This window comes from Ambystoma mexicanum, chromosome 10, assembly GCF_040938575.1.
Source record: "Ambystoma mexicanum isolate Mex_15411 chromosome 10, UKY_AmexF1_1, whole genome shotgun sequence".
Taxonomy (NCBI): Eukaryota; Metazoa; Chordata; class Amphibia; order Caudata; family Ambystomatidae; genus Ambystoma; species Ambystoma mexicanum.
The window spans coordinates 426,613,638-426,629,796 of NC_090932.1; the positions used below are offsets into that span (position 1 = coordinate 426,613,638).

General features: G+C 41.7%; 1 protein-coding gene across 1 annotated transcript in view; it reads left to right on the plus strand.

The window, feature by feature from the left end:
* Nucleotides 1–16,159, plus strand: part of LOC138491470 (phospholipid scramblase 2-like) — a 393,847-nt gene that overhangs the window by 211,543 nt on the left and 166,145 nt on the right. Inside the window, exon 3 of the mRNA XM_069617985.1 lies at nt 14,214–14,334. Coding sequence (XP_069474086.1) covers nt 14,214–14,334 — 121 coding nt within the window. The remainder of the gene's footprint in view (nt 1–14,213; nt 14,335–16,159) is intronic.

Here is a 16,159-nt window from a genome sequence, read left to right on the forward strand (position 1 = left end):
ATTAAATATTATTAGATATTACAAATATTATTAGAAAATATGAGGAAATTAAAAATCTTGCTAGTCTGAATAAACGCCCTCTTGCACGAAGTGCTCCAACCTCTGTTTTATTTCTTAAAAAACTAAGTGGTGGTGATCAAGATGTAATGGCCAACCAGACGAGATGCCCTGGCTGAATGGTCCTCTGAGGAGGCACATAGGATTTGGGACTATAAACAACTTTGTAGTGTTGTACAATGTCCCAGATTGGTGGAGGGCTATTTTGAGAACCAGGAGGCCCTAGATAACGAGACGCTTCACTGGATCCACCATAAAAAGGGTTGTCGCTCTATTATACGAGATGTTATACTCAAATATAATTTGGAAAAAATGCCCAATAGCCCACATGACTATATACAGGTGTACCTGACCGAGGAGCTTGTACAGGTACTGCTATCAACAGAGCTGAGGGCAAATTCCCCCACGTGGGTCACAAATTGTACTTAGGTCAGCTATTCCTTTGCCCGAAATGCATAATTTATGCTTTCCACTGAACAAGGCATCTAGCCATCTAGTGGGACCACAGCAAATTAATGCCTGTTATGACTCCCCCACTGTGAATAATCAAAACCAAGAGGTTCAGGACATGGAGAGGCTCAACAGGGTGGACTGACCACCATTGGTGGTCACAACCTCTGGGAGCCCACCCACGATGACCTACAATTTACTCTCTTGGAACATCGCTGAGGTAAACAAACATTTAGTGGATAGCGATTGGTGTAAGTTCATAGAAGGGTTCAATGACATCTGCTTCCAGGAATCTTAGCCAATGGAGCAGGTTGATCTTCGGGGGTATATGACATGTACTGTCGGGGCACAAAAGGGGCAGAGAGGAAGACCGTCTGGGGGCCTTCTGACCTGGCTAGATGTAAGATTAAACTGGGCCCAAAGTACAGCTCCCCACTGATTCTCCGGATGTGCAGCAATTAGTAAAGTGAAGCTCCTAATGACCATCCCCTGCTATTATTTCATATTTAAAACAGACCGAATGACACCAAAGCACCCAATGCTGTTTCTGTCCTACGGGAGTGTGTCGTATCGTGGAAACACGTAAACCATCAGAGATATCATCTCATAGTCATAGGGGATCTCGACCTTCAACTAGAACCATTGAAAGAATTTGAAGGGCTTTGGGAAGATGAGGATGAGGCCTGGGGTAAATCATGCATGGAAGGGCGTCCCCCACTAAGATCACACAGCAAAGGAGTTGACACGCTTCAATTATTACAGAACCATGAGCTACAAGCTTGCAATGGTCGGTTTCCAACAAACCAGCCGGCCAAGGATACTCTGATGAATCCTGCAGAGTCGTCACAGAAACCTTACCTGAAGTCTCCTCCCAGGTGGCCTGGGGAAGGCAGACGATACCTGATCCTAACGCTGGGGGTGGTATTATCCAGGAGGATCACCTAGGAGGACAAGGGCCCCAAGGGAATGGTATGACTCTGTTGGCTGAAATGCAGTGTTTGTCCCCTTTAGAGGAAGAGCTGTCAGAGATGCCAGAATATGTTATGGCTTGTTGTCAGACTGAGATTTCTTGTTCTAAATGTATTCACCCTGGGGGTGGCAAAGCCTGTCTTAATGAATCAATTATTAGACACAAAGCTCCCCTCATAAAGATGTCCACATTTATAATGGTAAGAACTCCTGTAGTCAACAAGAGGAAGTTACATTTGAACGTCAGAACATTAATATCTTAGGTTTTGATAGAGCTAGCACTCCTTTAATTTCAAAGCAATCATTTACTCCTTTTAAAGGTCCTCCTGAAAACATGATTAATAATAGAAGTGAAGTTAATTCATTTAAACGTGATATACATGGAGAAAAAGTTAAATGTAACATTCAGGACTTCCAGTCTCACAATGCCAAAAGTACTGGCATGAGGAAGTGGGATCTGGAAGCATTGGACTGCAAGGTGCAGTTTAATAATTTCAATGGCACACACCTGAGAGGGACTAAGGAGTATAAAGAGCCCCCTGAGGTGCAGGCCATGAGTTGCAGTAGTAGTAGTAGGAGAAGCAGAGCATTGAGTACTGTGTGTAACTGCACATTGCAGCAGCAGCCGAGAATGAGGGGCAGCAGAAATGCCAGAACCAGCGCGAACTGGGAAGCAGATGCCGGTTTTGTGAGGGTCTCTGCCCTCAAGCACTGGGTCTGCAGTGTTTGCACTGTGGAAAGCATTGTTGCTGAAGGCTTTCCCCCTGAAGATCTTGTGTGCAGAGGCTGCACTGCGGAAAGTGTTAACTTTGAATGCTTTCCCCAAAGTGAAGTGTGCTCTGGTGGTTGGCGAGCACCGGAGCACTTCTGGAGCGGGAACCGCTCTCTCCCTGACCAACGCGGACTGCAGCGAGTAGAAAATCGACCTATTCTTGACTATGAAGCATTGAAAGCATATGTCACGAACGCAGTGGAGCGAGTGGAAACATAAGCAACACCCAGTGAGTTCACTAGTTTAATGTGACCCCAGAATGCTCCGTGATTGCCTGTGTGACTCATTTTGAATACCAAACTAATGTTAAAAGATAGAAGTGGAGAATTGGGCACAACTTCATATACCAAAATAATGCTTATCAGCTAAAGTGGCAGAATAAGAACATTGGGAGCAATTGTAATTCTGAACATGTGGAAAACCACCATTGCCAAAGTCAAAAGAAAGTAATAGTAAAAGACACCAATATTGCCCCAACCCAAATAGGGCAGTTAAGAAGATCAATTGTACATTTTATTGTCTCCAAGAGGAAGAGGCGATAATCAAGAAAGACCCAAACAAGCATTGCCCAGAACCAAGAAGAGCTATGGTGATATAAGACCATTGTCAGCATCTGATCAATACAAAAGTGAGGCAACAAGTGTGGCAGAAGAGCTGCCCTCCTGATAGTCAGTATTCAGAAGAAGAGGAGTGGAGTATGCATTGCAGGTGGCAATCCCAAAGGTGGAACCTGCAACTTCAAGGGGTTAATGGCGCCGTAAAAGGCTGTGGCGCCGTTAACCCCTTAGCGCCTAATTACGAGGTCCCTTTGCGGGTCCCGACCTTAACGCTGGTCTGGACCAGCCGTTAAAGTAGGGACCCGCAAAAGGGACTTTCGAGGTAATTATGGTACCGCAATTTGCGGTACCGTAAATACCGCCTTCCCCAGTCCCATTATGCCCTTTGGGGCAAAAACGGCAATGGGGAAGGGCCATGGTGAAATGGGGAAGTACCGCCCCGCCAACCTTGGAATGGGGTGGTACTTCCCCATTTCACCATGGCGGACTTGTTACAATACCGGCAGCAACCATGGTGCTAATAGCGCCATTGGTTACCGCCAGTGTTGTAATGAGGGCCAATGTGTTTTATGTTTACCCAGTACAGGTAGCCCATAGTGAAGTTGTTGATACTGATTTTGTTGAAACGAAAATGCTTTGTTGCAGTAGAAGAGCTGCCCTCCTGGTAGCCAGCATTCAGGAGGAGAGGAGCATACTATGTGATACGGGTGGCATAAAGCGCACCAATGTGGTTTGTGTCTTTACAGAAGAAGTGTTTATTACTGAAGTTGTTGAAAGTCAAAAGACGTTGTTAAATCATTGCCAAGTGAACTTTACCACATCAGTACTGCAGTAAAATTTGAAGTTTATGGTCCTGACAGGAATGTTTACCAGGGCAGGGACCTTTTAGTGTTAGACCTGGCAGGTAGGTGGACCAGGTGGAAGACATTAAAGTACTGTGTTGTGATTAAAGACTGTGGAGAAGAAGTGGCAAAGCCACTGCCTTATATTTTGAATAATTGTGGAATCATCCTGACAAACTATTTATATTGCCAATAAGGAACTGTGAAAGTGGTCTTGGTTCTGAAGAAGTTTTGTTGAACTTGTCTTACGAGTGGAGAAACACAGATTTGTTATTGCTGTTGAACTGAGGGGAATTCCCACTGAGAGACTTGTTGAAGCAAGAAGAACATTGATTTCCAGAACTGTGTTATAAAACTGAACTTTGCTATTCTGAACTGTGGAAACAAAATTCCTGCTTTGAATTTGGGAAACTTTACCCAGCTTACATGGAGAAACAGTTATTAAGTGTATGTTTGATACAACTGTGGTTTTGTTATATTTTGGATTGCCATACATTTCCTTCATATGTTTGTTGTATGCATAAGTGTGAGGGACAACTTCCTTTTGTTAGAGTCTTTCCTTTAGTTATTTTGCTAGGCTCTGAAACTCTCTTTAGGATTGGGATAGTGAGGCGTTTATCGAACCCCATTAAGTTAATAAAATGGCATCTTATGGAAAGCCTTTACAAAGTTGTCCGCCTCACATTTTTAACCCCTCATAAGATGTACAAAGGAACCAATGGCAGTTCTAGAATAAATTATGTTTTGATCTTGGCCCCTGATTCTCACTTAGCTGCCGAGTTTCAAGTTCTAGACCGGCATGATAGCGACCATAGACCTGTGACGCTCAAACTGAAGGCCAAAGCTGTACTTGCAGTCCAGGCTAATGGCTTAGCTACTGGGCACGCTCGCTGTGCAATCAAATTAACCAAATTGGTCCAGAATAACGATCCCATCTATTTACCCTTCCATTTATGGTTTCATAGAACCAAGTTGCAATCCTAATTGCCCAAATAATTATGTAATATTCGATTGGACAACCTGCTAAAGTGCTTACTGTCCTTTACCACAAGCTCAAACTCACCATTAGAAAGCGAGCAAAGAAAAAGGAGGCCTGGTATGATACTGATTGCAGGGCAGCTCAGTTAGTGCTTCCTGATGACCTAAAAAACAAATCTAGTGGTAAACAGGCTCCGACTCTGCCTGCTGAGGAATAATTTAGATGTATAATTAAAAATAATAAGAGTGAGCATTTGTGGGCGAAATGGGACCAGATGCTGCAAGCTGTTGTGAAGGGAGACTCAGCCAGCTTTTGGAAGCAGGTGACTGAAAAAGGTCTTGAAGGGGACACCTGCTTACAGACACATATTACCCCCGATGAGAGGCATCATCACTTTGAAGGCTTCTACCAAAATGTGTCGCTGGGTGAAAGTGCTGCACAGAGCCCACTGAATACTGCAGAGGTTGGGTTGTACCCAGGGAGCCCTTAGGATTTCACTAGAGGAGGTGGAAGATGCTATTGGATCACAGACCGGGGGCAAGGATTCTGGACGGACAGAATCCCAGTAGATTTGTTTGAAGAATAAATCACAATCTGGGTACCAATCTTAAATAGGGTGTTTAACGCACTTTTAGCTACCAATTTTGTTCCCATGTCATGGAAAACAGCGAGATTGTCCCCATTTATAAAAAGAGGTGGACGGCTAACTCCTAACCCATAAGTTGACTTGATTCATCTGTAAAGATATTCAAAAAGGTATTGCTAAGAAATGTCCTAAATTGGTTCAACTCACAGGGACTGCTTAGCCATCTGCAGGTAGGCTTCCAATCAGGGATTAGAATGTTAGATCAAGGATTTCGATCACACCTGTTAATTCAAAAGCATATATTAATATATAAGACTAAATTATACGCATACTTTGTGGATTTAAGAATCGCTTTTGATAGCGTGCCCAGAACGCAATTATGAGAGGCAATCATGGGAGATGTTGAGAGCCAAGCGCATCCTGACTAGCTCCTGAACCTGTTGTTATTTCTATACTCGAACAACTGTGTTGTAGTTCGATGGAGCTTGGATGGTCCTATTGAACGTGGCCAGAGGAGTAAGGCAAGGCTGTGTGATAGCTCCCCTTCTTTTTTGCCATTATATGAATTCTATTATAGATGAGCTAATGACCTGCAGCTCTGATTCCCCCCGACTGGGGCCTGACAAAATCTCAGCTCTCTTTTTTGCAGACAACACTGTGTTACTGTCTACAACACCCTCTAGGCTATGACTACCTCTGAGTTGTTTGCCAGGAAATGCTATGAGCTAGGATTGGAAATCAATGCAGCAAAAACTAATTCCAGCGGTTGGAATATCTGTTTTGCAAAATGGAACATGACTACGAGGACGAGTTAGATATTATTGGCCGTCCAAGTTCTTGGGCCCTCTACTTGGAACTCCGGTTTGAGTGCCTTAAAGTACATAAGAACACTAGTCTCTGAAAACCTTTGTCCAGCTCTAGTTATCTCTTATGTGGTGCAGAGGAGAAGGCGTTAGTGCATTTTGGGCCTGATTCACAGAGCATGTCCCAATGGGATTGCGCCCTTTTTTTAAAAAAAAAAATATTTGTATTTAGTTCAATTACAAAGAAAAGTTACTTTGTAGAACCTTTACAAAATCAATTACAAAAAAGGATAAAATATTTACATTTCAATGAACATTTACATTCATGTTTCAACATAAAACTTTACATCATATTGTTCACAGGTTACAAAAGATGGAGGGTATTGTGTCATACACTATATAGCCTCCAAATCTTAAATTTTAAGCAATTCTTTTTCGATATGCTTACACAGACTAACTAATTCAAATATGATCGGTTTGTGGGTGCCTTGCATCATGCTTGTCCATAGAAATTGCAAGCAATCTTCAAAATCTGTGTTCACAAATTTCGAGAACCGATTAGTCCGCATTACACTAAAATGTGGACATTCTAGTATAAGATGTTTCATTGTCTCAATCGGTTCCTTGCACGATGGAAAGCGACACTTCATTACCTTAGGTTTCCCAGTTTTAGCCCAATTTGCAGTACGTTCTCTTGTATAGTATAGATTTAACCTGTACCTAATATAGGCTTCTTGGGTATGGTTGCATGGAAATAAAACCACATAGTCATATCGGGGTATACGTCGTTTTAAGAACGCACCATACTCCCTGTACATTTGATATGTTGATATATTATCGATTGTGTTCCTCCTATCTTGTTCAAAAAGTTTCTTTTTGGCAAAAGCAGGACGTTGATATACGTCTTCTATGGTAATACCTAAGGAGTTCAAGATATGTTGCATGTTGCTATTATATTCATTAAAGGAAGCAGAAGAGGAAGATTTCAGCAGGCTGTTCAAATCACCGTAAAAGGACTTTTTGGGTGCAAAATGAATCTTAACATAGCCTGATATTTGACACCATTTCCAGCGTGTTGATAGTGCAACCAACCCGAGCTCGTGACGTATCACTGCGTTTGGTATATTTAAGGGCAGGTGCATGGCAGATTTTATCAGTGATCCTTGCGTGGTATTCAGAATTGCAGTAACATCTTTTAAGCACATGTCAATGGAGTATAAGATGACCGATTCAATTTTTAGTGTCAGAAAGTCAATCAATGGGGTTAGTGAAAATTTGCAATATTTTGCGTAGATCATTTTTAGTTGAGATAGTAAAGGGTGTGATTTATTTTTGATTAAGTCAGTCCAAGCTTTTAATGAGTTTTGATCTGTCATGTTATAGCCGAGATATATCGCACTACAAGTACATGAGATTTGAGTTTTCATAATTTCCCATTTGTATCCCTTACTATTTTGTTTGGTACCAAATTTTAAAATAGCTGTTTTTGCAGGGTTTGGAGTGAGATTATGAGCAACTGCAAAGTCTTGAAAAAGCAAAAGCTTAATTTGCAATCCAGCAGGTGTAGGATCAAAGACTATGATGTCATCTGCAAACGCAATCCATTTAAGTCTTAGAGCACCAACTTTGACTGAGAATAAATTACTGTGATCCCATTCCTTATCAAGATCAGAAAGGTAAAGATTAAAGAAAGTTGCAGCTAGATTGCACCCTTGTTTCAGACCAATGGATGTGGTGATGGGATCAGTTGTTCTACCATCTGCAGAAATTTTTATTTTATACGAGGTGTTAGTATGTAATTGAATAAACCAATATAGCAATACTGTAGGAATTCCCATTGATCTCAATGTATTCCATAATAGGTTTCGTACAACGTTATCAAAAGCTGATGTCATGTCTATCATAGCCATATATACTGCTTGAGAGTTCTTGCCTTTTGTGCTCGCGACAAGATGAGACATGACGGCAGTGTTAAGCGAGGTACTCATTCCTTTCCTAAAACCTGTTTGGTATTTAGAATAAAGGTTGTTCTCTTCAATATGTTTTTCAAGGTCGTCTAGGAGAAGAATGGCAAAAAGTTTCACATCTGTGTCAATCAATGAGATAGGTCTATAGTTCTGTGGAAGAGAAGGATTGCCCTTTTTGAATAGAGGGACAATATTTGCTGTAGTCCATGAGGAAGGAATTTGACCAGTACTGATGATTGAATCAAATTTAGGTTTCAAGATTTCTATCCAAAACTCAGGATCAGCTTTATAGAGGCAGGGAGGAATCCCATCGGGGCCTGCTGATTTGGAATAAAATGTTTTCGCTATTGCCCATTTGAAATCATCATGAGTCCATTTCAATCGGGCGATCCTGCTATAACACAATTGCACATTAGGCACAGATTCAAATCTCACAGGGATGCGAAATTTAGCTGATATGTATTCATACCATACCCCTTCAGATATACAAAAGAGGGTAATCAGGGGATTTCTTTTATCATCCTTTTTGATCGTGCGCCATATAGTTCTGGTGTCATGCATATATATGGCTCTTATTAGATTGCAATTCTCTCTGTTGTATTTCAATATACGAGCGTGTTTCAGGTTCCTCTTGTATTCTTTAAGAATTTGTGCCTGAATGAACCTGAAGTGGGCTGCTCCCAAACCCGATATTTTGAGTTGTCTTATTGCTTTATTTTTTTCACGTTTTAGGATCTTTCAGGTGGAGTCAAATGGATGGGGATGAGCACTCTCCGTATACTTTTTACTGAATATGGATAGGGCTTTCTTTATCACCTCAGAATAACCATTTATCCTTAACAATTCAGGTGTTTTGTCAGAAAGTTGAGAAGACTGAATTTGTTGAGATACATAGTTAACAAATTGCTGACATAGGCTTTGATTCCATCTTATGGAAATTAAGGGATGGTCAATCTCTACTAGGGAGAGTGTGGGATCGATAACCAAGGGCCTGCTTTCCCATTTCAAAATGCAATTTAAACGTGCATGGTAACTGGTTATGATACGGCTGCAATGCGTAGACAGTGTAATAGTAGATAGAATTCGAGTAACAAAAATGAAGTCAATTGTTGAAGATTTGGATCCACGGGACCATGTAATCTGAGACTTCACCTCATTACTTGCAACTATGTCCATATACCAATTTTCCAGTAGCTCCCTGAATTGTGAGCCCCTTCCCCGGGAAAGATAAGAGGGCTTATCTTGTCCACATTCACTCAGTTCTCTACAGTCGCAATTGAAGTCGCCGCCAATGATAATTTCTAGTGGTTGGTATTTGCTGGATATGTACTCTAAGCATTCATCTAATTCATCAAGCATCGTTTCAATCAAGGATGTGGCAGGGTTCCAGTATAGGGAGATAATTAAGATTGAAGGAATCATTTTTGACAAAAAATTCTGTACAAGTACACCCAATAGGTTTGCAGATTCCCATACCCACTTTGACTGGAGATTGACCGAGTTATTTATAGCAATTACCAGGCCACCACTAGGCCGGCCTAACAGAGGTCTCGTTGCAACCTTGCAATACGTGGAAAACCCTGGGATGGTAAATTTGGTCAGTTTCATGGTCTCCTGTAATATGAGAATAGTTGGTTGTTTTTCGGGAGTAAGAGAGGCTTTCCATCCAATGAAGTTAGCATAACCACAGGTATTCCATGAAAGTATCTTATGTGAACTATGTTGTGCAAGCTATGAGGTGGTCGATGACATTTTAGATCCTAGAATAGCAGTGAGCATTGGTTCGAGCCAAGGGATATTCTTTGTTGTGGCTATGTGCGCTAGGAGTGTGTGAAAGTCACCATCAATGCTACCCTTGGTTTGATGAGCACTAATTATGCTTGCTGCTTTTGCAGTGACAGCTGGGACATTATAGGCAAGGAAATTGTTGGCTTGCAATTCTAGTTCGTGGGTGGTTAGATTTAGCCCATGGTTTTTAATCTCTTCCCGATTAAACCATATAAATTTCAATATTGTTTCAGAGCTCAGGTAGCATACTGCTCTACAGTTATCATTCTGTGAAATCGAGACTCTAAGGATGTCCTCGGATTTAACCATTACAATATGCTTCTGTGAATCAAGCCCTTTATGTTAATTTGTGAAGGGCTTAAATCACTCCAACGCGCACCTCAAACCTCTATTCCAATTGCAAGGCATCCGCACCACATCAGCTGCTCTTACTTTTTGTAAAATAAACCCTCGATTTGAATGCAGTCCATGTTGTATTACAATATGTCCATCAAGAATGGCTAAGTAGACATTTGTTAACTAAAGCATTGGTTAACAACGTAAGCAAAAAAGAGTCCTTTGTAGCAAATTGATGGCTGACTCTGGCACTGACTCTCATGGACTTTCCTTGATTTTAGCGGATTATTTGAGTAGGGGCGTTTTTTTCCTATTAGACATTTGTATTTTGTATCTATTATTGTTTTCTTTAACTTTGTTATTGTTTGGTTGGTGTAAATAAAGTGCTGTGTGTATTTATTTGATGATGAGACTTGACCCTAATGCACTTAAACATAGAAAGAACATTAAAAACAACAACCAGAAAATGTTTCACACAGAGTTTCTTTCATATCCCTTTTTTTGGGATGGGAAGATGGAGAAAACCTTAGAGCAAAGGATTAACAAATTAAAACAAATATTCACAAAGGGTTCACAAGGTATTTCTCAAAATGGGAATCAGACCTCAGGAAATATAACAAAAGAAAGCAATACACATCAAATCACAAGAATTGAATTAAAGGTAACAAACGGCCCAAGAAAATACACTCAGTGGGTACATCACAAGCCCTCTTGCTCTGTTCTCATGTGCATCACTGCTTTCCTCCCTTTAAAAGCCAAGCACAGCCCACAAAGGACCATGAAGTGACCTGGCCTTCTTTTCGGACCAGTGAAGCTCCCCAGTGAATAAGGTGCTGTGATTTGAATATGAACGCTCTCTGAAGTTCTAATCAATCTTCTAGAGAAGGAACTGGCTGCTAAATTCTTCACCAATAGCAGATCCAATATTTAGCTCATCCTGTGAGATTGGGTAGGTGGGTGCTCATTCACATTTAATCAGGCCAAGAGGAAAAGCATTGGCAAATACAACAGTTTTGCCTTTTGTGTTGGCATGTACAGGCATGATGGCCCACTAATATAGCTATTAACATTACATGTCATCTATTACAATTGCGTACTAATGATCCCAATAAAATAAATAACATATTACTTGTCTTTCACCCTTCTTTAGAAAACAAATAATAATAACATGTTAGTAATAGTCTTTACCTTTCTAAAAGTTGGGACAGGTCAGGTGTTGAGATGCAGTATTGCTTAGAAATCAGTTGGCAGAGGTCACACTTGCTTAACAAAGGTTTATTGTGCCAGGCTCTGCTTTACCGATGCAATGAACCTACTACCTTTCCATCAGATGTTCAATCTGGTCAAAAGCTTATATAATGTAAAACAGATATCTGTGCCACCATTTTCTTCAACTGGCTTACACTGACCTTAAGCTGATGGACCCCTTTACTGAGACTTTTTTATTCGCCTGCAATATTAACAGTGTTTGGAAGTTTTGGGTGATTGCCTTTCATGCATGTTCTGACCCTTTTGATCGTCGTCACCCTGCCCTTACTCGGCGTGCACATTGACATGGTTTTAGACACTATCTCTTTAAAGACTGGTTACAAACCTTGCAACCTTGTCAATAACCAGCCTTCCAATTTATTATAATATTTTGACTTGTAACCATCCAGACAAAAGAGTTGGAACTGACGTTAGTTAAAACAACTGACCGACCTGAAAAATGTTCAGTCTTCCATACACACAGTCATATGAAGGGAATTCTAGCCATTGTTACTCATCAGCCAATAAATCACACATATTCCTATGCATGTTTAAATGTTTATTCATGTTTAAACCACTGGGCTCCCCAAAGAGTTTTTGGATTTTATAACTGATATACAGTACATCCTCCTTTTATCCGCCAATGCTCCCTGTAAGGAGATTTCTACATATGGATAAATGATCCCCTGCACTCCTTCCAGCAAAGCCCTAAACATTAGATCTCTTTTTTGCGTGCACCCAAAGAGATCTATATAACTTAGATACAGTCTTCACTAATAACCAGTCATCAGTATCTAAACATACCAGTTCATTGTCTTAGTCTCCCTAGGTGACCCAAATCTTAAATTTCTTGCAGTCCCTAATACCAAATCCCTTCTAGGGCCATGAACTTCAAACAGATGTTAAGCCATTTCAAACCACTAAAAGTAGCCAGTGAACCAAACATGGACGCTGTGGTTCATCCTTGTTTCAAAACGTAAATCGATTTCACTTAATGTAATGTTCCCATTCCTGAAGGAGAAGATAGGGGAGGCGAAAACCAATGAGAAAGATGGTTCACTCGACATTTATGAGAACAAGAAAAAGTTCCCAGTTAGGGAACTCCCGTCCCCTGCACACTATCGAATGGCTGAAAAAACAAGCCAAGTATTTTAGAATGTATCTTCATTTCCTCAAACATTTTTTGAGACAAGTTTTCAACAAAATGACATTCAAAGTTCAGTTGCAAATAGTACACTTTATCCATAGGTCGTAATATCATTTACTATTTTTTATTAAAACAAATTATTAGGCCCAACGCATTTCAAGAAAATGTCTCTTCTTCAGTGGCGAATAGAATTTTTCAAATTAAATCTATGGAAACAATCAGGTGTAAATTAAAATGATTAAGGTATCAAAATATAATGTCAGCATTTGATACAACTTTACTAGCTGTTTATAAACCCAAAAATCAATAATTATGAAAGGATTTCATTGAGCATAAAATAAATGAATCAGGTGCTTAGTGTGATCCATTAGTTTCACCATGTATAATGAACTGGAAGGTAAACCTTTTGAACAATATTTCTTTGGAACCTAGAATCTCATAACTATTAATTATTTTGAAAAACATGCTGGATGGTTGAAATCTGTCAGAAAATGGACTGACCTGCTTCCTGTTTTATGTGCAATAATGCCAGGGTTGATGACGTTATAAACGGAAGCTAGAATTGTTTCCTGATCAATCAGACATATGGATTTTTATTTGCTTGAGCAAATTAGCTTTCTTGTTCAATCCTACATTGGGTATGCGATCTGTAAGAACGAATAAAGAGTCATTGGGTGTGCCCTAATTAAGGAAAGTATTAGAGGCATTGAAAGTGGTCACAAGTGCGGCTAACACTCTTACCTATATAAATTCGGGAAATCGGTCCTCCATGGGTAAGCAAAAGACTCATCATGCACGAGTAGACAAGAGATTTAAGGGGACGGGAGTTCCCTATCTGGGAACTTTTTCTTGTTCACATTTATACTACAACCCATATGCCAGGGTAGTTTCTCAGCTCCTATGCACCTAGAATTCTGTAAATATCTAATAGAAAACTAATTAGAATTCATCAAAAGGTTAAAATACATCAGGTGTGCGAGGTGCCTGTTTCTTTTGTATTCACTCCACATTTACAACAGCTAAAATCCAAATATATTTGGAAATGATCTAGTAGCTGTCTAAAACGGCATATAATGCAGGTAAACACATCACTTAATCCACAAACAACATTAAGAACTTGTCATAGCGCCACGCTGCTCTCTTTGGAGATGATGGAAATGGATTCACAACGTGTTTCCTTCACATTGTTTTACAACGTGCTAGTGCCGGTCCAGTCTCCTGGCAAGATCGCTGCTCCCATTCTTTTTCTCAGTTTTTCTCACAACACGCTGTGCATTGCAACCCTCCGGTCTCCTTTGGGGTAAGAAGCTAATTTTCCATCTCTTGGTTATTTACCCTCTTTCCTCTTGCCTTGTTTTCCCCAGCCTTTCCTTCTGTTCCTTCTGCCCTGTCTGGCCTGCAATCGCATCCTGCCCGCGACCTCTTGTCTTTTTGCTTACTTGCTCTTGACTGCTCCTCTCTGCAGCAGTGGCTCCATTACTCTGCGCTACTTTTTTCTCTGCTTGCATTATATCCTTGTTCTGGCGACCTTTGACATCCTATTCAATATGATATTGGCACAACACGGAATCCGGAGTGAAGTATTCTCCACAAACCATGAGACAGCTATTAACGGATACCAACCACAACAATCTGGGTTTTTTCACCGTTTGCTTTTCCCCAATACCAGGACGTACCTTTATGTGGTCCCTGTGCTCTGCTTGTTTATGCAGGTAGCTACTGTGGCTTTGGGGAGGAACCATCCATTCCTCATCAAGGAAAGCACTTTTTCTAGGAAGAAGTCAGGGAGGACGACTTCCAAAGATCCTACTGCTTCACAGGAAACATCACAAGGTGAGAGCACTTCTTTCAAGTTCGGATCTGAGAGAACTCGTCACAGTATTGCCAGTCAGTTCAGAAAAGCTCCTGGTTTTGCCAATCACGCTCACCTACTGCTAATTTCTGTGTAGACCTATCCCAAGTTGTTAACACTAAAATAAAAATAATTCAGGAAACACTGGCAGCAAAACTATCTACCAATTCTCACCTCTCAGAAGCCTTTTCTGACATTAGTCCTTCATCACTATTCCCACATCATGGATTTAGGACCCTCCTTTTACTCTCTATTGACTCCTGCATGTAGTGTATTCATGCTAGCAAAAGGTCTGGTTCCCTGAATTACCCCTGTCCACCAAAAATATGTAAATTGTGTGAAAGGGTCAGGACCTGAAGTGGGAAAATGGGAAAACACCCTCCCCCATTCTCATCCAAACCATGGCCCAGGGGATCACGGCCCAAGCACCCCCCACAAGAGGCGTTCGACCCATTCACTCCCTTACCAGAGGACAAGGTATCCTGTGTCAACGGCCTGCACACCCGAGCAGCATGCCCACTAGTACGCCCAGGTCAAGCTGACGCCTGCGACATGGATCAGATTGATTAGACAACAAACGTGAAACCCATCATCATTAGAGATGCCATGACAACATAGCCAACAGACAAGAACACACGTGCCACCATGCACACTGGTCACTCACACATCAACTCACACGAAGAACATACTCAGTGCTATGATGTAGCAGACTGGCACACCCACGGACATACATCGTTGTTATTTTTTCACATAGGCCTCCCACAATACCGCAGAAACGCAAGATGCCAGAATAGCTTGTGTATTTGCTTGCAGACACTTTCTCGCCATATAGTAGCACAAGATGCCAGCCTCCACGTATATGCTAATGCACAGGATACTCTGTCACCCCTCGCGACCACCATATTATGGACTATTTACCACCACCCAGAAGCTAGGCCCAAGTAGGCCGCAAGCAAGAGTCCCCAGGCAGGAGCCTCTCAGACGAAAATCCTCTCAGAACGAAAAAGCAAAGTGCTGACCACGCAGAACGAGCCCCAACGAGAGCCCACAGCCAAGGCAGCAATGTTGCAACCCACATGCAGCGCGCCCATCGCCAAGGTTACACCTGCCACCGCCAAGCACTCCTCAGAGCCGAAATACAAATCAAATGCTCATAGTTCTGCTCCAGCCACGGTCTCTCAACACGTGACCAAGCCGAACTGACAAGATGCCAAGCTTACGAGACAGAAAGTCGCCAGAGTCCCACGTCTGGGACACAGGCTGCAACAACGAAGCGACAAGTTGGACATCTACAGCTATGGGAAAGACATGCACGTTAGCCACTAGCCAGACCTGTCCATTGTCCACCTCTAACACATAGTTGCCAGCACCAGGTACATCGCGAGCTGGGAACGGCGATGGTCCCAGGCTTGGGGGCTTGTGAGGGAACCAATCAGAATACGAGGGGCTCATCAATGACGCCATTTTAGTTAGCCAATCACCAAGTGTCCCCTTGTACCAATTTTGGTGTAGCGAATGTTAGGGACAGCCCAAGTGTACCACCTGACCCGTCCTTATCCACTAATATTTCTTCCTATAGGTAACCATACTGACCCTATCACTCGGGGAGCCAACCCGAAGTGGCGTTAGGTTTTGTGACAATTCTCCCATGTGATGCAAGCAGCGGGTCATACTACGGTAAAAAGGGCCTGCGAGCCCTACTAACACTGAGAGTCTCACCGGATGCATATGAGCTGAGAACTATCCCTGCCGTTACTATAATAAACACCAGTAATTACTTTGCTCTTCTGTGTGTCTCATACTCCT